The 25,294-nt window shown below is 35.2% G+C and overlaps 1 protein-coding gene across 1 annotated transcript in view; it reads left to right on the top strand.

The window, feature by feature from the left end:
• Positions 1–24,729, top strand: part of RNF152 (ring finger protein 152) — a 68,384-nt gene extending 43,655 nt beyond the window's left edge. Inside the window, exon 2 of the mRNA XM_044665666.1 lies at positions 23,540–24,729. Coding sequence (XP_044521601.1) covers positions 23,704–24,318 — 615 coding nt within the window. The 5' untranslated portion in view covers positions 23,540–23,703 and the 3' untranslated portion in view covers positions 24,319–24,729. The remainder of the gene's footprint in view (positions 1–23,539) is intronic.
• Positions 24,730–25,294: the final 565 nt, after the last annotated feature.

Below are 25,294 nucleotides of genomic sequence, written 5' to 3'. Positions count from 1 at the left end.
AAATGAAGAGATGGTTGGACTGGACTCCTTCCTCAAACACAGGTTCTGGGGGGAGTCATCCAGCTTCTACGTAGAAGGGGGCCCCCAAGGCAGAGGCTTAGAGACAGAATGATGTTCTAGGATGAAGAGGTTCCTGGAGCATGATGGAGAACTGTGGAGAAGTGGAGACTGGTGAGAAATGAAGATTCAGTGATAAAATGTATTTAAAACTTGGTAGCAAAAGTGTCTTCAATGATTTTTCTGTTTGAAATTTATTGTAGTTGGCATTATTGGAGAATATTGTCTAGGTTAGTGGGATTTTATTGAAGAAATCAACTAGAGATAGTATATATAACCTATACTGATCCATTTCCCAGAATTACAACAGGAATGGACTAATATTTATTTAGTCCAGAAGAACTCCTAGAATTCTGGTGAAGCTCTGTGAACTCCTTAGAATAATGCTTTTAGGGACATCTCAGTAGATAGAGAGCAAATCTTGAGTAATAATCCTGTCTCAGACACTTTCTAGCTGTGACCCTGGGCAAGAGACTTAATGTCCATTGCCTAGCACTTACTATTCATCTGCCTTGGAACCAATATACAGTATTGATTCTAAGAAGGAAGGTATAGGTTTTAAAACAAAACAAAAACAAAAAGAATAATGTTTTTAACTGAATAAAGTAAAGATCATAGGATCACAAAAGAAACAAAGGGAGGGAAAGGGGTGGGAAGGGAATCTAATTGACCCCCAAAAATAATAAAAATAAGAAATAATAAGAAAGGAACAAAAAAGGATGGGGTAGAAAGGGGAAGTAAAGTAAGGGTGGGAATTAGGGGGGCTGATTAAAAGCAAACCATTGGTTTAAAAGGAAATAGAGAAAGAAGAAAAGGCAGAATTAGGAGAGGACTTCAAAATATTGGGGAATACACAGATGACAATCATAACTCTGAATGTGAATGAGACGAACTCTCCCATAAAACAGAAGCAAATAGTAGAGTGGATTAGAAACCAAAAACCTACCATATGTTGTCTACAAGAAACACACGAGGCACGTAGACACACACAGGGTGAAGGTGAAAGGATGGAACAAAATCTATTGGGCTTCAAATGAGAAAAAGAGGGCAGGAGTTGCAATCTTGATAACTGATAAAGCCAAAGTAAAAATAGATCTGATCAAAAGAAATAGGGAAGGTAATTACATCCTGATAAAAGGCAGTATAGACAATGAGGAAATATCAGTACTTAACATGTATGCACCAAATGGTATAGCAACCAAATTTCTAAAGGAGAATCTGGCAGAGCTCAAGGAGGAAATAGATAGTAAAACTATACAAGTGGGAGATCTAAACTTTCCTCTTTCCTATCTAGATAAATCAAACCAAAAGATAAATAAGAAAGAGGTGAGAGAGGTGATTGAAATCCTAGAAAAATTAGAGTTAATAGATATGTGGAGAAAAATAAATAAGGACAAAAAGGAATACACCTTCTTTTCAGTGGCACATGGTACATTCTCAAAGATTGACCATGCACCAGGACATAGAAATATGGTGAACAAATGCAAAAGAGCAGAAACAATAAATGCAACCTTTTCAGATCATAATGCAACGAAAATAATAATTACAAGGGCATATTGAAAGGCAAATCAAAAATTAATTGGAAATTGAATAATATGATTCTTCAAAATAAGTTAAAGAACAACTCATAGAAACAATTAATAATTTCATTGAAGAGAATGGCAATGATGAGACATCCTACCAAAATCTGTGGGATGCAGCCAAAGCAATTTATATCCTTGAGTGCATATATTAACAGATTAGGGAGGGCAGAGGTCAATGAATTGGGCATACACATCAAAAAACTAGAAAGTGAAAAATTAAAAATCCCCAGATGAAAACTAAATTAGAGATCATAAAAATTAAAGGAGAAATTAATAAAATTGAAAGTAAAAGAACTATTGAATTAATAAATAAGACTAGCAGCTGCTACTTTGAAAAAACAAATAAAATTGACAAAGCTGGTCAATCTAATAAAAAAAGGAAAGAAGGAAACCAAATTAACAGTATCAAAGCTGAAAAGGGAGACCTCACCTCTAATGAAGAGGAAATTAAGGCAATCATTAAAAACTATTTTGCCCAATTATATGACAATAAATATAGCAATCTAGGTGATAGAGATGAATATTTACAAAAATATAAACTTCCTGGATTAACAGCAGAAGAAATAGAATACTAAAATAATCCCATACCAGAAAAAGAAATTGAACAAACCATCAAAGAACTCCCTAAGAAAAAATCCCCAGGATCAGATGGATTCACAAGTGAATTCTATCAAACATTCCAAGAACAACTAATCCCAATACTATACAAATTATTTGACGTAACAAGCAAAGAAGGAGTTCTACCAAATTCCTTTTATGACACAAATATGGTACTGATCCCAAAGCTAGGTAGATCAAAAACAGAGAAAGAAAACTACAGACCAATCTCCTTAATGAACATAGATTCAAAAATCTTAAATGGAATACTAGCAAAAAGACTCCAGCAAATGATCATGAGGGTTATTCATTATGATCAGGTGGGATTTATACCAGGAATGCAAGGATGGTCCAATATTAGGAAAACCATCGACATAATTGACCATATCAGCAAGCAAACCAACAAAAATCACATGATTATCTCAATAGATGCTGAAAAGGCCTTTGATAAAAAACAACTCCCATTCCTATTAAAAACACTAGAAAGTTATAGGAATAGAAGGGCCTTTCCTAAAAATAATAAATAGTATATATCTTAAAGCATCAACAAGCATCATATGCAATGGGGACAAATTAGAAGCTTTCCCAATAAGATCAGGAGTGAAACAAGGATGCCCATTATCATTTCTATTATTTAACATTGTACTAGAAACACTAGCCATTGCAATTAGAGAAGAAAAAGAAATTGAAGGTATTAAAATAGGCAATGAGGAGACCAAGCTATTACTCTCTATGATGGTCTACTTAAAAAATTGTAGAGAATCAACTAAAAAACTAGTGGAAATAATCAACAGCTTTAATAAAGTTTCAGGATACAAAATAAATGCACATAAATCATCAGCATTTCTATATATTTCCAATACATCTCAGCAGCAAGAGTTAGAAAGAGAAATACCATTCAAAATCACCCAAGACAACATAAAATACTTAGGAATCTACCTACCAAAACAAACACAGGAATTATATGAACACAACTACAAAACATTTTCCAAGCAATTAAAACTAGATCTGAACAATTGGAAAAATATTGATTGCTCATGAGTAGGACTAGCTAACACAATAAAAATGACCATTCTACCCAAATTAATTTACTTATTTAGTGCCATATCTATGAAACTGCCAAAAACCTTTTTTTACTGAATTAGAAAAAACTATAACAAAGTCCATTTGGAAGAACAAAAGATCAAGAATATCAAGGGAAATAATGAAAAAAAAAAACATAAAAGAAGGTGGCCTAGCAGTTCCAGATCTTAAACTGTACTATAAAGCAGTGGTCATCAAAACAATATGGTACTGGTTAAGACACAGAAGGGAGGATCAGTGGAATAGACTTGGGTTATGTGACGTCAGCAAGACAATCTATGATAAACCCAAAGAGCCCAGCTTTTGGGACAAAAATCCACTATTTGACAAAAAACTACTGGGAAAATTGGAAAACAATATGGGAGAGATTAGGTTTAGATCAACATCTCACACCCTACACCAAGATAAATTCAGAACGGGTAAATGACTTGAATATAAAGAAGGAAACTATAAGTAAATTAAATCATCACAGAATAGTATACTTGTCAGATCTTTGGGAAAGGAAGATTTTAAAACCAAGCAAGAGTTGGAAAAAATTACAAAATGTAAATAATTTTGAATACATTAAATTAAAAAGGTTTTGTGCAAACAAAACCAATGCAACCAAAATTAGAAGGGAATCAACAAATTGGGGAAAAAAATCTTTATGACAAAGGTCTAATTACTCAAATATATAAGAAGCTAAATCAATTGTACAAAAAAATCAAGCTATTCCCAACTTGATAAATGGGCAAGGGACATGAATAGGCAATTTTCAGATAAAGAAAATCAAAACTATCCATAAGCACAGGAGCAAGTGTTCTAAGTCTCTCTTAATTAGAGAAATACGAATCAAAACAACTCTGTTCACCTCACACCTAGCAGATTGGCTGAAATGACAGCAGGGGAGAGTAATGAATGGAGGGGATGTGGCAAAATCGGGACACTGATGCATTGCTGGTAGAGTTGTGAATTGATCCAACCATTCTGGATGGCAATTTGGAACTATGCCCAAAGGGCTTTAACAGACTTTCTGCCCTTTGATCCAGGCATAGCACTACTGAGTTTATACCCCAAAGAGATTATAGGGAAAAAGACTTGTACAAAAATATTTGTAGCCATGTTCTTTGTGGTGGCAAAAAATTGGAAAATGAGGGAATGCCCTTTCATTGGGGAATGGCTGAACAAATTGTGGTATCTACTGTTGATGGAATACTATTGTGCTCAAAGGAATAATAAACTGGAAGAATTCCATGTGAACTGGAATGACCTCCAGGAACTGATGCAGAGTGAAAGGAGCAGAACCAGGAAAACATTGTACACAGAGACTGATACACTGTGGTAAAATCTAATGTAATGTACTTCTGTACTAGCAGCAATGCAAGGATTCAGAGCAAGGCTGAGGGACTTACGAGAAAAAAAAAAACTATCCACATTCAGAGGGAGAACTGTGGGAGTAGAAACACAGAAGAAAAACAACTGCTTGAATACATGGGTTGAGGGGGATATTATTGGGGATGTAGACACTAAACAATTAGCCTAGTGCAACTATCAATAATATGGAAATAGGTCTTGATCAATGACACATGTTAAAACCAGTGGAAATGCACATCGGCTATGGGGTGGGGGAGGTCAGGGGGTGAAGGGGAAAGTAAGAGCATGAACCATGTAACCATGTTAACTTTTCTAAAAAGTAAATATTAAATGTTAAAAAAATGAAACCAATAATATTTGAAATACAATTATCAAGATACTTCTAAAAATAATCCCCGCAGATTTTAACCCAGAGTAAGAATCTTTTGTTTAGTCTAATCACCATTTGCTGTCCATACATTTTACAAATGAGAAAATAGATTTTTCAACTTCTTTTTCTTTTAAAATACTCTTTTTTACAAATAAAGAAAATAGATAGGTGATGTATCTTTCAAGTTTTCAGAGCTAGAAAGTTGGGACACCAAGAGAAGTGCCTTTTTCTTAAAAAGGTTATATGAATGCATGAGGCATTATGGTACAATGGGCAGAGCAATGTAATTGGAGTTAAGAAGACTGGGCACTTATTAGCTCTGCAAAATCTCTCTCACTCTTACTTTCCTTATCTATAAAGTAGAGATAATAACTAAGAGCTCCTATCTCACAGGGTTGTTGTGAGGATTCATTGAAATGGCTTACGTGTTTTATAAACCTTAAAATGCTATATATAAATGAAAACTTTTAATTTTTTTTGGAAAAAATGATCACATGCTAGAACTTAATATTCCTAAGTAATTATATTTTTGAGCTTATACTACAGTAATAACAACTAACATTTATATAATGCTTTAAGGTTTATAAAACACTTCATAAAAATTATTTCATTTTATCCTCAAAGCAATACTGGGCCATAGATGCTTTTATTAGCACCATTTTATAGATGGTAATCCTGAGGAAAACAGAGGTTAAGTGACTTGCTCAGGTCAGCAAGTGAATCTCAAGGTTGGAAATCACATCTTCCTGACTCCATCCAGCTGCCTAAGTATTTGGTACTAAAACTGTAGTTTTTGTTGTTTTTTTTTTTTTTTATAAAAATTAAGTCTTTTGGTGTAAGTAGGACAGTGAATATGGTTAATGAAAAGAGGAAGAAGAATGATCACATTCTTACCATATTTTTCTTCCATGCAAGCAGTTTGATTTCATTCTAAAAATTTAAAAACAAAATACTTTATATACAATAGTTTTTTATATTTCTTAGTGGATTGAATGGACCTTTTAAATTACATAACTTTTAAAGCATAAGGCAAGTTTTGAAGGTGTATTGGTGGGATTGGGGTTGGGAGGGGAAGTGACCAGAATAGATCATAAACAGGGAAGGAAGACTAAAAACATAGGATTTCCTTGTTTTGATATGGTGGTTAGTTTTCAGTGTTTGGAGATAGAAGCAGGTGATACTACATCTGCTATATTAATGAACGCTGATTAGTTATCTAGCATTCTTAGAATTATAGTTGTAGAGCCGCTTACAAGTATTTTCCTTTAAATTCTGTTTCAGTGACCACTTTGCCCTCTTGTCTGAATAACTGAGCATTATTCATGGTGTGTCTAGTGTGTATCTTTTTAATGACCTTCAAAATTTGTGTCTAGCTAGAAATATTTTTTTTTTCTGTAAGCTCTATTAACAGAAACATCTGGCCCTCACAAGCTTAAGAACTCTTGTTTCATTGAGCTTTAATATCCCTTTGCTGAAAGCTACCTTGGTATAAATCAAATTACAAAGCAATGACATAGTAGTGTTCCAACATTTATCTAAATTTAAAATAAAAATTGCTGTTCAAGTAATAGCTTACAATATTAAGAGATTCAGAGAGTAATCTCCAAGACCAACTCTTTACCTAATTTCATTGTAGTAGCAAACATCTCCTAAAACCACTGAGTACTTGAATATTATCTTAACTTTAACCAAGGGTTGTTTAATTATTTTAATATGATGTACTTGTACTCGGGCAATGAGTAGATTCTAAACCTTCCTTTCATTCTATAATACCCAATATATTGTTACTTATTACTTACTGAACTTGAATTCAGGAGGACTTGAGTTCAATTCCAGACAGACTCAGATTCTTATTAATTAGCTGTGTGATTTTGGGCAAAACATTTTAGCCTCAGTATTGTCTATCAAATGAGGATAATAATAGCACCAATCTCACGGTGCTATTTTTTTTTTAACATTTATTAATATTCATTTTTTTTTAAGTTTTTAAACCCTTAACTTCTGTGTATTGACTTATAGGTAGAAGATTGGTAAGGGTAGGCAATGGGGGTCAAGTGACTTGCCCAGGGTCACACAGCTGGGAAGTGTCTGAGGCCGGATTTGAACCTAGGACCACCTATCTCTAGGCCTGGCTCTCAATCCACTGAGCTACCCAGCTGCCCCTAATATTCATTTTTAACATGGTTACATGATTCATGCTCCTACTTTCCCCTTCATCCCCCGCTCTCCCTCCACCCATGGCCGATGCACATTTCCACTGGTTTTAACATGTGTCATTGATCAAGACCTGTTTCCAAATTGTTGTTAGTTGCATTGGTGTGGTAGTTTCGAGTCTATCATGTCCACCTCAACCCATCCGTTCTCACGGTGCTATTTTTGAAAATCAAATGGCATTTTATTATCTATTATCCTTAAATAATGTGTAAAGCATTTTTCAAACCTTAAGGTTCTGTATAGAACCAATTTTTGTTATATTCTCTTATCTCTAAACCATTGCCTCGCCTATCAGATTTTGCCGAAAGTAAAAAATCTTTTCCTCGATATTTTATTACAATTTCCTACCTACCCTCCATTTTCACCCAATATGGGAAAACTATGCAGTGAGATATAAGTAAAGGGAATTACTAGAAAGATACTCTTAATACCTAGAGAATTTGTAATAGGTGACTCTAGCAAGTTTGTTGAACCTTAAGGTCAGGCAGGACTTTGTTAATCTCAGTTATCTTTTTATATTTTTATGATAACTTATAGTTACAAAGTTCTTCACATACTTCATTTCACTTTATTTTTCAATATAGGTTTGTGAGATCAGTAGACATTTTGGAGATGAGGAAACTAGAAGATAACATGAGCTACTGAAGGACATAGAGTAGTAGAATTAAGTTTTCTCTGAAGTCTATTGTTCTTTCTATTTCATTGGGATAACCTTTTGTAATGTTTTTGCTGTGATGGAAAGAGCTTCCTAGAAGTCTAAGGTCAGAGAAATTTACATGAGTTTTGGATTTGTTTTTTCTTAATTTGGTTTTCCATGGAACAAGGAATCTGGAAAAGTATCTTGCAAACTAAAGGAAAAAGCTGTATGATTTGGCTTTCAATTCAAAGGGAAATAGAAAAAATAAATAATTTATCAGATCTGAAATTGTAGGGGAAAGATTATGAATGATGATAAGTTTTTATCACCCCCAGTTATCTAGGAACTTTTGTTTCTCTCCCATATAACTTGCATATACCTAAATGGAAAAACTCAACACAAGTTGAATTTCTACAGTAGAAAGTAAAAAGTAAAATGAGTAAAGTGATAAGCAGATTGACCATTGACCTAAAATGATAGTCATTTTTAGTGCCAATGTCTTTATGAATCTCTTTGAAATATTCTTAAAGATGAGACTTAGCTTGTGAAATGATTCATCTAGTATTCATAAAATGTAGGCTGACTCAAGCAACAGTTATTTTCTGATCAAGGGAAATTGAACATAGAAATGACCTTTGCATAAACTAATTTTAAAGATATTAGGTAACCCCCCCCCCCAAACTCTGTACTTGTTGAAGTTATTACTAAGTTTATAATAGCTAGATTAAAAAGCATTTTATAAATAAGTACCATATGTTAGACACTGTTGCTAAGTACTGGATGTATAAAAGAAGTTTGTCTCTACCCTCAAGAAGATTATATTGTAATAGATGAAGGCAGTTCATAAAAGGAGAGAAGAAAAGAGGTAAGGGTAAAGGATTCCCACATGGGAAAAGAGGGGTTGGTATGGAGGCAGAGCAAGAACAATTTTTCCCCAGTTAATTTCAAGGGATTTCAAAAGATGTTTATTATTTTGCTTGTAATTAGTTGTTGTTGGTTTTTTTTTTCTTTCTCAATGGGAAGAGGTAGTAGATAAACAATTTGGAACTGAAAATAAAATAAAATTGAATTTTCTAAAAAAGCCATTAGTTTCCTATTGAAGAAAGGCTTTCCCTCCCCATAACTTCTTTCTAGCCTTAGGGTACTTCAAATTAATGCAGGGTTCTTCATCAGTGATTCTATGTGCTTCTTCTGAGCATTCAAAGAATACATAATAAATCTGGAGAGTTTATACATGTACCTTCCTTGATAAAGGAGAAATCTGACAAAATCTTGCTCTATGACCTAGAATGTTTCATGTTCAAAAAATACTGCTGAATTGAATTGATGTCATAATTCAAAGATCTGAGACTTTATATGTATGGGTCCTTCCTTACCTACAAATGATGATCACAATCATGGTTTGTGAGTTACTAAAACTGAGGAAATTCATCTTGTGATAGCTAGTCTTCTAATGATGAGCCCCTTATAAATTTAATTAGATTAATCTTCAAATTCAATCGTCATTCATTAGCAGGACCGTATTATAAAAAGAAGACATTGGCAGACTAAAGTCTGAGAGCCACATCAGGTACTATGTCTATTAAGTAGCTAAGAAATTGTTTTTATATTTTAAATAAATAGGTAGATGGAAGGTGATAATGAGGTGACTCAGTGGATAGAGTACTGGACATGCAATTGGGAAGGCCTGAATTAAAATGTGGCAATAGACACTCACTAGCAGTGTGACTACGGGCAACTTGCTTCATCTGTGCCAAATCCACTGGAAAAGGAAATTGCAGACCACTTCAGTATCTTTGCCAAGAAAACTCTATATGGGATCATGAAGAGTTGGACATGATTGAATGACTCATTGAGTAACAAGTAGACATACACACATATGCATATATGAAATTTAGTCATTTGTGTGCCAAGTTTTCCATCTGGTTGAATATAAGCACTTTGAGGACAAGGAATTTTTGCTCTTGTATTTGTATCTCCGACCTCTGTTACAGTCTCTGCACCATAGATGGTAGGGGAGCTCTGAGGTAAAAGGGAGAACCACTGAGGGATGTACTAAGAGAGAACCCATGGATGGTCCTCTCCAAATGAGAGCTAATATATGGGAGCAGCTCCTAGGCAGCTTTGAAGAGTACAGCAGACTGCAAAAGCCACATTCTTAGAAGGACCCTCAGTTATTTGTTCAACCTGCCTTTTGGATTAAGAACAGAAACATGTGCTCATTTGGCTTCCATTTTTTTGACGACAATCATTTTGTTACCATCTTGAGGGTCATTGTGTCTTGATGAGAGTGTTTCTGACTGAGAATGTTTTCTATTTGTGCCAATGAGCTAGAAAATTAATATTTCTCTTATTCTTCCTCACCACTCATTCTCCTCTTTGTAAGATTTAGAAACATATCCTGAAACTATTCAGAAATGGCATTCTAATCTGAAGAATACCATCCACACATCATTAGGATGGGCTTTCCTCTTGTTCTCATTAAGACTTTCCCTGTTGTTTTGGAATTTTCTCCATGACACCGAGGTGTACTGGAAAGTGCACTGGGCAAAAAATCTGGAGACCTGGGATATAGTTCTCCTCCTATTCCTAACTAGCCATGTGACTTAGAACAAATCACTTAACCTTTTTGATGCTCCATAGCCTAATGGAAAATGAGGGGGTTGGATTGTATAAGCTCTTAAAGTTCTGACATTTCATGATGCTATATACATTGTTTATTACAGATTAAAGACAAACATATATTTATATATATATATAAAATTACTCATTTGTGTGCCAGTTCCCTCCCCCGCCAGCAGAATGTGAACTTTTTGAGGACAGAGATAGTTTTGCTTTTGTATTTATATCTCCAATCTTCCTTCCTTCTATGTTGCTTCTACACTGAGTTGTGCTCTTGTTGCTTCACATCCCATTTAATATTTGGATTTCTTTAATTTGCCTCAGCAGATACTCAGTCTCTGATAAGTATTTTTAAAAATTTTATTGCTTTACCACTTGTATATTTTAGCTTTTCTAGTGCCTTCAATTTTATTCAATTCTGACAGTCTAGGTAATTAATCATTGTTCCATTGGTATTTGTCTGTCCATCTGATTGCATCTTTGTCCAGAGAACCTTTGGGATTCCATGACAGTCTTTTATAGCTACCTACTCCTTATTTTTCTGTCACCAACTTTTTTTTTTGATTGTCTCTGAGTAGTCAGAACACACTAAAAATAAAACAATGTCCCTGGTTAATGTCAAAGTCAACGTTACCCTTCTGTCAGAAGCAGACAGCTTTTTTGGTCTCATGGACCTCATTTTCTTCTTTAAGATGATTTAGAGTACTTTCAGTAATGACCATCTATGAATTTTGGAAGTAAGGTCTGAGTCAGAAATGATATTGACTAAAATTACCAAAGGTGACTTCTTTTTTTAAAAAAATTGGATTTAAGTACAAGATGAAAACCTAAAGGGACTTTAGAAATCTAGTCCAACCACCTTATTTCATAGGTAAGGAACAGGAAGATAAACTTATTGACTTATTAATTCAAGGTCACAGAGGAAAGGGGTAGAAATTCCAAAGAGAAAAATTTAGTCTTCATGTAAGAAAACACAATTAAAGCATTTCTCAAAGTGGAATAGGTTGCCTTTGGAGATAGTACATTACCTTTCTCTAGAAGTCTAAGCAAAAGCAGGATAAGTATTTGGGTATTCTATATTACTCTGTGGAGTCCCATCCAGCACTTAGATTCAGAGATTTTGTGAGATAGCAAAGCTAGGACTGAAATCTATATCCTCTTGACTCTTTCAGCTATGGCTATTTTTTAAATTCTTAGTCCTTATTCTTGCTTCACACATTAAATCAGAAGCAGTTATGCAGAAAGAATTCCACCTTAATGATTTGCTACTACCTCAGACTCATTGCTTGAAACTGAACTCATCTTTTCCTCTAAATCCTTCTTTTTCCTAACTTTTCTATTTTTTGTTGAAAGTAATTTACATCTTTCTATCATCCAGGTTTGAAATCTCCTCTTTCTCTACCTACTTCTATTCACTTATCAGATCTCTTAACCAAACTCCACAATACCACTCTGCTATGTCCTCCTCCTTTCTGATCAGCTACCACAGACCTTCATGACCTTTCAGATGGTTTATTGACTGGTTTCTCAAATGGTGGTCTGAGATTTCAAATCAGTTCTTTGCACAGTTGCCATGAAAGTCTCCCAAAAATACAAGTCAGATCTAATCTCTTTGCTGCTCAAAACCTTTGGTGAGTCTCTATTGCTGCCATGATAAAACATAACATCTATTTCATAGTATTTAAAACCCTCTACAGACTTGCCTCTAAACTACCTTTCCAGCTAACCAAATGGATTTTTAATTTTTTCTTAAACTCTATACAAACTATTCTCTTACAAGAATTTGCATCTTGGTGCCTGTCAAGCACCAAGTTTTCAGTTCTGTCTTTCAGAAACCTTATATTTTGAGACTTATCTTAGGTTCCACCTCAATTCAACATTCTTGTGAAAGCATGTTTCAAAATGTTCAAAGGATGCTGTGTCTAGATCTCTTCTCATTTGTTTCCGTAATCCACTAGACTGTATTCTTCTTACTGGCATGTGTGTTATTTTTTTCATTTTTTATTGTCATGCAAAACACACTTCCATATTAGTTACTGTTGTAAGAATGAGCTCATACATAACCAAAACCCTACAATAAAACCAAAGATATACTGATGTGACAGATGACTCCAATAGTTCTTTCTCTGGAGGTAGGTAGTATTCCCCATTATAAGTCTTTCAGGATTGTCCCAGATCATTGCACTGCTAAGAGCTGAGTTTTCACAGATAGTTATCATCCAATATTGCTGTTATTGTGTACAATGTTCTCCTAGTTCTGTTTATGTTGCTCTGCATCAGTTCCCACAGGTCTTTCCAGGTTTTTCTGAAATCATCTTGCTTATCATTTCTTATGGCACAATAGTACTACATTATCAACATATACCACAATTTGTTTAGCCATTTCTCAGTTGATGAACATTCCTTCAATTTCCAATTCTTTGCCACCACAAAAAGAGCTGCTATAAATATTTTTGTACAAGTAGGTCCTTTCCCCTTTTTTTATTATTTCTTTGGTATATAGACACAGTAATGGCATTACTGCGTCAAAGGGTATGCACAGTTTTATAACTCTTTGGGTATAGTTCCAAATTTCCCTCTAGAATGGTTGGATCAGTTCATAGTTCCACCAACAATGCATTAGTGTCTTAATTTTGCCACATCCCCTCCATTAAGAAAGGGATTGTAATTCTTTTTCTTTCTCACACCTAGAGTCATGTTTTGTCCTCTGTTCTTTGCTCTCTTGGGGACTATTTCTCATGAACAAGTGTTTATGGAATCTAAGAGAGAAGAGACTCAGGAACCATTTAGCACAACCTACACCTAACAGGAACCCCTTTTGCCCCATAATATCCCTATCAAGTAGGCATTCAGTTTCTACTTTGAAGCCTACAGAGAAAGGTAAACATGAACTCCAAAGGCAGTCAGCCCATTCCACATTAAAAAACAAACAAGCAAAACAACCCTTACCTTTTTATCTTAGACTGAGTAATGTGTATTTGTTCCAAAGGAGAAAAGTGGTGAGGGCTTGGCGGGGGGGGGGGGGGGGGGTTACATGACTTATCCAGGGTCACACAGCTAGAAGTATCTGAAGGTGCCCAATTATATTTTTGAGAACTTTCCTTTTTTAGGGAGGGATTTTTCTTTCTTTCAAAATGAAATTTGTTACTTCTCCCCATCACTTCCAGTTATGCCCTCTGAGATCAAACCAGAACAAGTCTAATCCCTCTTTATTGTGATACTCCTTCAAATACTTGAAGACAGCCCCATTTCCCTATAAGTCTTTTCTCTGGGCTAAATTTCAGTATTTAGGAACTAGTATTTATTAATCTCCTTTGTCAGGTCCTCATGTCACCAGACTTTTTAGATCACATGCTTCTATCAATAAAAATAACTTGAGCATACTTCCTAATATGTATACATTTAATGGTTTATCAATTATATTGTGTGTAGATGTATCTTTTATATCTATCCATCTCTCTCCTGTCTTTCTCTCCCTCTCTTTCTCTGTCTCTCTCTCCTTCTCTTCCTTCCCCCCTCCCTTTCTATCTCTCAATCTCTCCTTCTCTGTCTCTCTGTCTCTGACTCTGTCTCTCTGTCTCTGTCTCTCTCTACTCTTTCTCTTCCTCCCTCAAAACATGCCCAAAAGAAAGAAAATAACTTTGACAATTGGGTGGAGAATAGATTAGTGAGGGGAAAGATTTGAGTCAGAGACCAATTAGGAACTGTTGCAATAGTCCAAGCAAGACAGATGATGAAGGCTTGGAGTGATGTCTGTGTTAAGGACAGACATGAAAGATAGAGATTTTCCCAACTTCAGAATCATATTTGACTCCTCACTCTCTACTACCCTACATCCAATGAACTAACCCAACAAATCAATCTAACCAAGGAGGAAAGAGCAGAAATCATTTGGAAGGACTATGAAGAAAAATACCCATGAGGAATTCTCAATGGGGTTTTATCTTTATTGGTCAAGAAAACCACAATTTTCCAGGGGAAAAAAATCTAAACTAATATTGGTATATAAAACAAGTTGACATAAATTTCCCCCTTAGTACTGCTTTGGCTGCATCCCATAGGTTTTGGTAAGAAGTCTCATTGTTGTCATTCTCTTCAATGAAATTATTGTTTTTATGATTTGTTCTTTAACCAACTTATTTTGGAGAATCATATTATTTAATTTCCAATTAGTTTTTGGTTTACCTCTCCATGTATCCTTGCTAATAACTATTTTATTGCATTGTGATCTGATAAGGTTGCATTTATTATTTCTTGTTTTTTGCATTTGTTTGCCATGTTTCTATGTCCTAATATATGGTCAATCTTTGTGAATGTTTCATGTGCTGCTGAAAAGAAGGCGTATGCTTTTTTGTCCCTATTTATTTTTCTCTATATATCTATTAACTCTAATTTTTCTAAGATTTCATTTACCTCTCTTATCTCTTTCTTGTTTATTTTTTTATTTGATTTATCTAACTCTGAAAGGGGAAGGTTCAAGTCTCCTACTAATATAGTTTTATTATCTGTTTCCTCCTTGAGCTCTGCCAGTTTCTCCTTTAGAAATTTAGATGCTATACCATTTGGTGCATACATGTTGAGTACTGCTATTTCTTCATTATTTATACTGTCTTTTATCAGGATGTAATTACCTTCCTTATTTCTATTAACCAGATCTATTTTTACTTTGGCTTTGTCAGAAATCATGATTGCAACTCCTGCCTTCTTTTTCTGAGTTGAAGCCCAATAGATTTTGCTCCAACCTTTTATTTTTACTCTACATATGTCTACTTGTCTCATGTGTGTTTCTTATAGACAACATATGGTAGGATTTTGGTTTCTAATCCACTCTGCTATTTGCTTCTGTTTTATGGGCGAGCTCATCCAATTCACATTCAGAGTTATAATTATCAACTGTGTAATCCCAGACATTTTGGTTCCCTTTCTTCTTTCACTGTTTCCTTCTAAACCAATGTTTGTTTGTTTTTTTTGTTTTTTGTTTTTTTAACCCTTAACTTTTGGTGTATTGTCTCATAGGTGGAAGATTGGTAAGGGTGGGCAATGGGGGTCAAGTGACTTGCCCAGGGTCACACAGCTGGGAAGTGGCTGAGGCCGGGTTTGAACCTAGGACCTCCTGTCTCTAGGCCTGACTCTCACTCCACTGAGCTACCCAGCTGTCCCTAGTGTTTGGTTTTTAATCCTTCCCCAATCCCCTCCTTATTGTACTTCCCTTTCTCTCTCCTCCCTTCTTATTCCTCTCTTATTGTTCTTCAGGGTCTTTTTAAGCTATGCTCCCTTCCCCTTCCCCTCCCCCTCCCTAGTATTGCTTTCCTCCCCACCAGTCCGTTTGTTACCCTTCTACTTTTCTATAGGGTGCAAATCAATTCTCTGCCCCAATGGATCTGATTGTTCTTCCCTCTTTAAGTTAATTTAAATGCACTTAAGAATTAAGTATTTCCTTTCTCCAACCTCTTTACCCGTCCATTTGAACAAATACCAAAATTTTCCATTTAGTATTCTCCAGCCTTGCTTGATAAGTATCCTACTAATACCTAATCTTAAACATTTATAACCTACTTTATTAATTTATCTACAACACATTGTATTGGTTTTCTCTCCTGTTTGTCCCACATGCTTCATGATGAAATATAAATTTATTCCATTTTGTCTGTTTTCCCATTTCTCTTAATATTATTTCCTTTTTTTACCTCTAGTTGTATACATATTTATACATATATATTATATATAATCTACACACACACACACACACACCACACATATATCTGAAATTTTATCCTATACAGTTTGTCCCTGTTCCCTCTAAGTATACTTCTTCTAGCTACCCTATTGATAATAACAATTTTTAAGAGTTACAAATATCTTTTTTTATAGGGATATAAGTCAATTGAACTTATTGAATCCCTTAAAGAAAAGGATTTTTGTTTTGTTTTGTTTTGTTTTTTCCTGCTCTCTTAATTACCTTATGGTGATTCTCTTGAATTCTGTGTTTGAGCAGCAAAGTCTCTGTGTCTTTTTTTCTTTACGAATGCTTGGAAGTCTTCGATTTTGTTGAATGACCATACTTTCCCCTACAAGAATATAGTCAGTTTTGCTGAATAGCTAATTCTTGGTTGTAGACCCAGGTCTCTTGCTTTCTGGAATATTATATTCCATGCCTTCTGGTCCTTCAATGTAGATGCAGCCAGTTCCTATGTTATCCTGTGGTTCCCTGATATCTGAATGACTTCTTCTTAGTAGCTTGTAATATTTTTTCCTTGGTCTGATAGTTTTTGAATTTAGTTATAATATTCCTGGAAGTCATCAGTTATGGATTAAATGTGGGAAGTGATATGTGGATTCTTTCAATTTCTACTTTTCCCCCCTGTTCGAGAATGTCAGGACAGTTTTCTTGTATAATTTCCTGTAGGATGATGTCCAGGCTTTTTCTTTTGCATTAAGTTCAGGTAGACCAATAATTCTTAAATTGTCTCTTCGAGATCTGTTTTCCAGATCTGTGGTTGTGTCAATGAGGTGTTTCATATTTTCCTCAAATTTTTCATTTTTTAAATTTTGTTTTATATATTCTTTCTGCCTTGTGAAGTCATTTGCTTTCAGTTGTTTAATTCCAATTTTTAAAGACAGAATTTCACCCCTGGCTTTTTGGTCATCCTTCTCCTTCTGGTCTGATTTTCTTTGTAGATCATCTTTCACCTTCTTTGCTTCATTTTTCAGCTGGTCAATTTGGGCTTTTTAAGATATTATTTTCTTATTTTAGATCACGCATTTCCTTTTCCCAAATTGTCTTCAGCCTCTGTTGATTGTTTTGAGTTCTTGAGTTATTTGAATTTTGAGTTCTTGAGTTAATTGAATTTAAACTGTCAAAAATTGTGTTTAGAAATAGTTTTTATTAAGACTCAGATGCTCATGTACAAGATGACAGTATAGCTATTAGGACATCTATTACCACTCAAGTCATTTCTATTGGTATTCCTAATTGGAGTTTCCTAAGATCCAACATAAGTAAGTAGTTTTTGTTTACGGAAATACTAAGATAAGTAGAATTTTAATTACTTTGTATAATCCTGCTTAAATATTTGTAATACTTTGCTGTATTATTTCTTAATATGATCCACATTCCGAAGAAAAATCATAAAACTCAAGAGAGAAAGAGGAACAGTATAGCATAGTTTGTACTCTGGCCCTCTCCATAGATAAGATTTGAAAGAATCAAAAGAGCCATTAAAGGGCATTGTACAGAACCATTCATTAAAATAGTTCCTGATTATTAAGATGTAATCAATGTGAAATCATGAAACTGGTTCAAGATGAATCATTATTGTTAACAAAATTGCCATTAATTTAAATCAGAATATATGACTTTTCCTGAGAATCTAGGCATAGAATCATGAGATCTTAAATTTTAGAGCTGCAAGAAGCCATCTAGGCTAACCCCCTTACTTTTCTGGGTTACTTATTTTATCTCATTCTAGTCAGATGTTCCCAGGACTGGAATTAAGGTAGGATACATTTATTCTAGCACCATTGACAAGTTTCATGAAAAGTATTATAAAATGTTTCTTATGAAGAGGTTTTAAATTCTGTTATTTATGAAAATATTCTGAAGAAATTTTTCTGTGCTGGAAAAAGAAACTAAAAACATTGAAATGTTTCCTAGAAATCTCAAAAAACTTTTTTTTTTGCCTTTTTCTATGACAATTTTTTTCCAATATATCAATCACAAAATTAAGGTGTGCTTTTGTTCTGATCATTCAAGTTTTAACATTGTCTTAATCCTTTATAAGTTATATTAATAATTATAATAGCTAGCATTTATATTATGCTTTATGGTTTGCAAAATACTGTGTAAACATTATGCTCTCATTATCCCCATTTTATCTTCATAACCTTGAGTGTTATGATTCCCATTTTGCAAATGAGGAAACTCAGACAAGTGGCAGTTAACTTGCTCAGGGATACACAGCTATTTAATGTCTGAAGTCAAATTTGAACTCGAGTCTTCCTGAACTCCAGGTCCAAGAATATTCACTGTGCCATTTATTTTCCTATATAAAGATGATAGCTAGCCTTTATATGGTACTTGAAGGTTTACGGAGTGCCATATGTATCTCTATTTATATGCATATTCACAAACATTTATGTGAAATATTTTTATATTTATATAAAATACATACATTATATATGTGATACCTATATAATGTTTCTCATTCTAGAAGAATCAAATTGAGTACTATGATAATAAGTTGTAAAAGTACTCAAGATTTGAATACTATAACCTTTATCTCTTAATAAAGCCAAAAAAGCAATTCACAACTCACCAAAATTTGCTTTCCTGTGCCATATTTGAAATTGTACATGAGTGTCTTCTAACCTGTTTAGACACTTCTTTTCATTTCCTTTCTTTCTACAAAGTTTACTCAGGACTTTCTAGTTTATCATGAGAGGGGCAAAAGGGTGATTCATCATTAGATTCAGTCTACAGCTTCATAAATTCCCTTCTCTTTACCTAACTAATCGTCATCATCACTAATTATGCCCTAGAAAATAAACTGGAAGGCACTGCAGTGTGGTTTAATATAGAATGAGATTATTTATAAATTAGAAATTCTCCTGTCAAAATACTTTAAATGTTCAAGTTCTGAAAATACTAACTTTTTTAGGCTCTAACTTTTTTCTGGTCTTAAAAAGGACATTTGACACTTCATTATGTTTGGGCTAAATGGATGGAAGTACAGAAGTAATAAAATTTAAATTTAAAGAAGTTATAATTAAATCAAGTTTCCTCTGTGTAAAAATGGTAGTAATGGGAGGAAGTTTTGGGAGGATTAGCTGCTCAAGTGACATGTCCCAGGGAACCAGCAAATATCTTTGGCAAGAGAGTGTTTTGTATAATGCTGGATAGACTGTAGACACTGAATAATATTTGATAGATAGCATGGTCACAGCACACCTAGATCAGATTTCTGATACCTTGGTGAATCTACCACCATCTGAAATCTCTATTGGTCTCAGATACTTCCTAGCTGTGTGACCCTGAGTAAATCATTTATCTCCAATTGCCTAGCCCTTACTGCTCTTCTGCTTTGGAACCTACACTTAGTATGATTCTAAGACAGAAGGTAAGGGCTTTAAAATTTGTTTAAAATGTATTTATTTGTTTGTTATGTTAAAATACCTAGTTAGCTCCCTCTTCTCTCCTCTCCCTATTAGAGAAGGCATCATTTGACAAAACATATGTTCATATATGAAACTATGTCTTAATTCCATTTATCAGTTCTTTCTCTGGAAGTGGACATACATTCTTCATTCTTCATTTAAGGTCATTCTTCAAACAATATTTCTTTTGCTGTGACATGTAATATTCTCTTGGTTCTGTTAAATTCATTCTTCATATCATGTAGGTCTTTCTATGTTTTTCTAAAATTAACCTGCACTTCATTTCTTACAGTTCAATAGTATTCCACCACAATCATGTGCCACAATAAGGAATTTTTAAAAATCATTTTCATTTTAAGTAACAAAAATTTATTTGCTGCCCCCCCCACCTGGTGGTGTCCTGGAAGGTTGCAGAAATACAGTAATTACCTGTCATTCAAAAAAAAGTCCTTCCCAAATTCGCAAAATATGTACCTGCCATCTTGTCCTTGCTGTTCCATCTAATTGAATCTTCCTCTATTGAATTATGTATTTCAACTATTGCCTGACAGTCTATTTTTATAGTCAATGATATACAACAGACAACACATTGGCAAGACAATAGACCCTAATTAGGACATCCTTTGATAAATAGCTAATGAGTTCAGCAATTCAGAAAGTACTTATTAAGTGCCCGCTAGGTACTGTACCTATGATCTCATTGGTATGGACTATTCCTTTGGGAGGAAACTCCATCTGATTCTGAAGTCCAGAGAGACTTTGTGAGGAGTGCTCATGGACACAACAACTAAAAAAGTGTTGGATCCTAGGTTCAAATCCAGGCTCCAAGTCCAATACCTGTTTCACTATATCACTACATCCTAAGAACCAAAGTGCTTCTCTGGATTTATAGGCCCTTAATTTTACCATAGAAGTCAGACCAAAGATGGAATTCAGTTAAATGAAAAATATGCCAAGTTTGCAGGAATGTTTTGTTAATGAGCACATTAACCACACAATAGTTGATAATGATCAGAGAGTAATGGTACCTGGAAGAAGTTTTCCTCTTGCACCTAGGAAAGAGATGAAACAGGATAAAGAGGTGAACAAAATTTAAGTTTATAATGGCAACCAGCATTTTTAGATTGTTTATATCTTCTTTCTATGATTGTCACATGTGCCTTTGGTTCAGAAAAGGAGATGAAATCTCAGGAAGAGTAATGGAGCAGAAGGGGAAAATGATCCCTTTTGATAGGTTATTTTTAGGAATTTTAAAAATCAAATTTTCCTTTTTTTCAATCAAAGAAAATCCACTTTCTTTAGTTCCCATCTTTATGTGCCTGTGTCCAAATATATATGTACATATATACACATATACATATATGGAGCATATACGTGTATACAAGTGTGTATGTGTGTGTATATATGGCTTAGTCTTTATTCTGTTAGGAGGTAGATAGGAAGCTTCATCGTGAGTCCTCCAGAATCATAATTATTGTAATGAATTTTTAAGCTAATTGTCTAAGAAATATTCTATTGATATATTGTATAGGTGAAATCATATAGTTCTTAAAGTGATCCAAATCTATTAGAAACATTTGTGAGGACAAATTCTGGACACTAGATGTCCTGCAGGTACCTCAAACTTAACCTGCCAATACATGTCATTATGTTCCACTCCACCATTCTTACCATTTTTCTTTATTTCTATGAAAAGTGCTACCAGACTTCTAGTTATTCAAGTTTGCTATCTCCATGGCTCCTAGTCGTCTCAGTTTGTAGTATGGAGTTTATACACAGTTCCTTACTTTCCCCTTGTCCCTCATATTCGATCAGTTGCCAAGTCCTATTGACTTAACCTCTACCACATATCTAACATCCATTCCCTTCTCTGTAGTCAGTCATGTCTTCAAGGTCCTCATTACCTCTTGCTTGAATTTCTATAGTTAATCTCCATTTGACCTCCCCAAAGTCTCTGTTTTGCAATTCATATTCCATACCACTTACAGCCACAAAAGTGATATTCTTGTCTGTATCACTGCTTTAAAAGCTAGTTGCTTGGAGGCAGCTGTGGGCTCAGTGAATAGAGAACCAGGCCTTGAGATGGAAGATCCTGGATTCAAATCTGGCCTCAGATACTTCACCCCAATTGTCTATCTCTTACTACTCTTCTGCCTTAGGACCTATACTTAATATCAAGTCTAAGACAGAAGTTAAGCTTTTAAAAACAAAAACAAAAAAAATAGTTGCTTGGGGTCAAATATAGATTCCTCTATTTATATGACATTTTAAGTTATTCCCAATCTGGCCCATGTTTTTCTGGCTTCTATATTATTTCCCCTTCACTCAAATTCAACTGGGGCTTGGATCAGAGATCCAGAGTTGGAAGGAAGCTTAGAAGGCATCTAATCTGACCTCCTCATCTGCAAGATGAGGAAACTGACATTCTGGGAGGCTGAGACTTGCTTAAGGTCACATAGATAATAAGCATCAAAGTGAAGATTTGAACTCCAAATCATCTTGACTTCAAAATCTGCACTCTTTCCAGCACATAAGCACTTAAGAAGTGTTTGTTGTTTGCTTTGCTGGATTATACCTGGGTTGCCCATTTCTTGCCATTCCTCACCCTTTCATATCCATTCTCTTGTCTTTTGCACAGATAATTTACTGTCTTATCTCTGAAGGCAATTCTCACTCATTACTTAGGTCTTTAAGGTTTAAGGTCACATCCTTTCTAACTCCCTTCACCACCCCAGTTGCTAGTACTTTATTCCACCTCAAATTTTCTTTATATTTACATTATATATACATGTATACATATATATAATGTGTGTCGTTTTGATAGAATGTAAGATTTTTGATGGTAGAATTCGCTAAGTTTTTTCTCTGTGATCCCAGTATCTGACACAAGAACATAGGTGCTTAATAAATACTTGTCAATTGATTCATAGGTTGAAAGCAGTCTTGGAGTGACAAAGTCACAAAGATCAGAGAAAAATTGTTTCTTAGGAGAGTCTGCATGCCTGCTACCTCTGACACTCAGACATTTAATGGGGAAACACAAAAATCACTTAATTTTCTTCAGCACCAGTTTCCTCATCTATAAAATAGGTATACTATTGCATATAGTATCCTCAAGATTGTCATGAGACTCAAATAAGATATATGTAAAGTGCTTTGCAAACTTCAAAGTACTAAGCAAATATGTTACTATTATTGGATGCAAGAGAAACAAGGAAAACAAAAAATGATAAAAATATAGATTATTTTTATAGATTTAAGGGATTAAGGAAGTATCTTTGGGAAAGTTGTCAATTCTTTGTGGTCCTTAGGATTTTTTTTCTAGCAGGAAAGGGACTCAAATCCCTATAAAAATGTGGAAACGTGTGTGAAGTTAATTTCCCAGGGAAGCTAAGGGACCTACTGCACCTATTGACATATTTTGTTTCTTTGAAAATGAATCTCATTGTCCTTGGGAACCTATTTGAAGCATAGGATTGCCTTGGCATGTACATGTAGCTTTCATTAACATTACCTTCTGTATGTCCAGGGCAGTCCACTGTTTTGTGGGTAGAAACACTTTTAGATCCTTACTCATTGTCAAGATTTAATTTAGATTTATGCTCTTGAAAGTTTTTGTGAAGAGAAGGTTAAGATTGAAAACAACTAGTGATTTTCTGGGTGAGGGAGATGGAGGGAAGTGTCTGGCTGCTGTAAATCTCTTATTTTAGATTTCTGGATGAAAAGAGATTCTTGGGTGGTTTGAAATTGTGTGTGTGTGTGTGTGTGTGTGTGTGTGTGTGTGTAAACATATATAAAGACACCCATTCTCTTCCCGATTTTGGGTGGATTTCTCTAATTAACCTTACTTGTGTTCTGTATTTCCTTCAGGCATGACCAAGTGTGATAGATGCCTATGAACTTCCTGGTCACTTTCCTGCATTGGAAGGACACCAAGAAAGAGAGTGTATCCTGAGCAGAACTCCACCCTACTTTAGCTCGTAAACTAACCCATCAGGTCCTAGGAGATCCACCCTCCCAGCCCTGAGATTAGGATGGAGACCCTTTCCCAAGATTCTTTGCTGGAATGTCAGATTTGTTTCAATTATTACAGTCCTCGACGGAGGCCCAAGTTGTTAGACTGCAAACATACCTGCTGTTCTGTTTGCCTCCAGCAAATGAGGACGAGCCAGAAGGACCTGAGGTGCCCCTGGTGCCGAGGTATCACCAAGCTTCCTCCGGGGTTCTCCGTCTCTCAGCTCCCCGACGATCCCGAGGTGCTTGCGGTCATCGCCATCCCGCACACATCGGAGCACACTCCAGTCTTCATCAAACTTCCTAGCAACGGGTGTTACATGCTCCCTTTGCCCATCTCCAAGGAGCGAGCGTTATTGCCTGGAGACATTGGCTGCCGCCTGTTGCCGGGCAACCAGCAAAAGTCTGTCACCGTGGTGACGATCCCGACAGAACAGCAGCCTCTGCAGGGGGCGCTGCCCCAAGATGCTGTGATGGAGGAGGAGCCAGACCGGAGGGGCGTGGTGAAAAGCTCCACGTGGTCAGGGGTGTGTACCGTGATCTTGGTGGCCTGCGTCCTGGTCTTCCTGCTGGGCATCGTCCTCCACAACATGTCTTGCATTTCTAAGCGCTTCACTGTGATCTCCTGTGGCTGAGGAAGGCCACCGAGTGGAATTCCATATGTGTGCCAACTTAGGGGTTGAGAAGGTATTGGTGATGGGATCACAGCGAGGTGTATAAGGCAACACTGACCAATTGGTGCAGGGCACTGGGCACTGGGTGAGCCTCTTGATAATCTGAAGACAGACCCAAAAAGGCAGAATGCAGGACCTCTCAACAAGATACGGGGCAAACTGTACTGAGTGATGGTCACAGCTTGGAAGGAGATTGCATGCATCACCCTGATAATTTATTAAATGAACTGTAATTTATGATTTTATCATGTTAAAACATATTCTACCTAGATGTTATACTGTACAAGTATATATGATGTGATCTCTAAATGCAGTAGATTAAAATCAAAATGCTATGTATAGAAGTAGAATTAAACATGAGAATCAATGTAACAGGTATGCAATGCTGGTTTCCTTTTTTTTCCTTCTTTTTCTTCTTTTTAACATGATGGAAACTGTTGTAAAACAAGGACTCAAGTCTTGATTTAGTGATAAGGCCTTTTTATACCTTTGGAATTGCACCTAAATTAAAATAAGTTAAATGGACTATAATTTTTCAGAACAAATAATTGGGGTGAGGGGGGGAGTGTTTCATGTGTGATGTGTTTGTCATGCACTATCCTTTTGTCTTTATCCGTAGTTAAAGTTATATGTTTGTTAAAGTACAAAGCTCTATAGGGAAGCAATAAAAACAAATAGCAAGGAAGGAGAGATTTATTACTGTAGAAAATTTGTGTATCTTTTTTTCTCTTCTCAAGCCATTTTACAAAATAAGAATCAGAAGTGTAAATATGTGTGTGTGCACATGTGCACACACCTGTGTGTTTTATTTACCTCAGGTTTTAAAATCCTTTCAGGAAGGATTTGGGATGCTAGACCTTTATAGACATGAGGGAAATTTTTCAAGAAGTTACATCATTGGAAAACAGAATTATTTTTATGAAGAAATGCACATATG

This window comes from Gracilinanus agilis, chromosome 1 (assembly GCF_016433145.1).
Source record: "Gracilinanus agilis isolate LMUSP501 chromosome 1, AgileGrace, whole genome shotgun sequence".
NCBI lineage: Eukaryota > Metazoa > Chordata > Mammalia > Didelphimorphia > Didelphidae > Gracilinanus > Gracilinanus agilis.
This window is presented reverse-complemented; position numbering and strand designations above follow the sequence as displayed.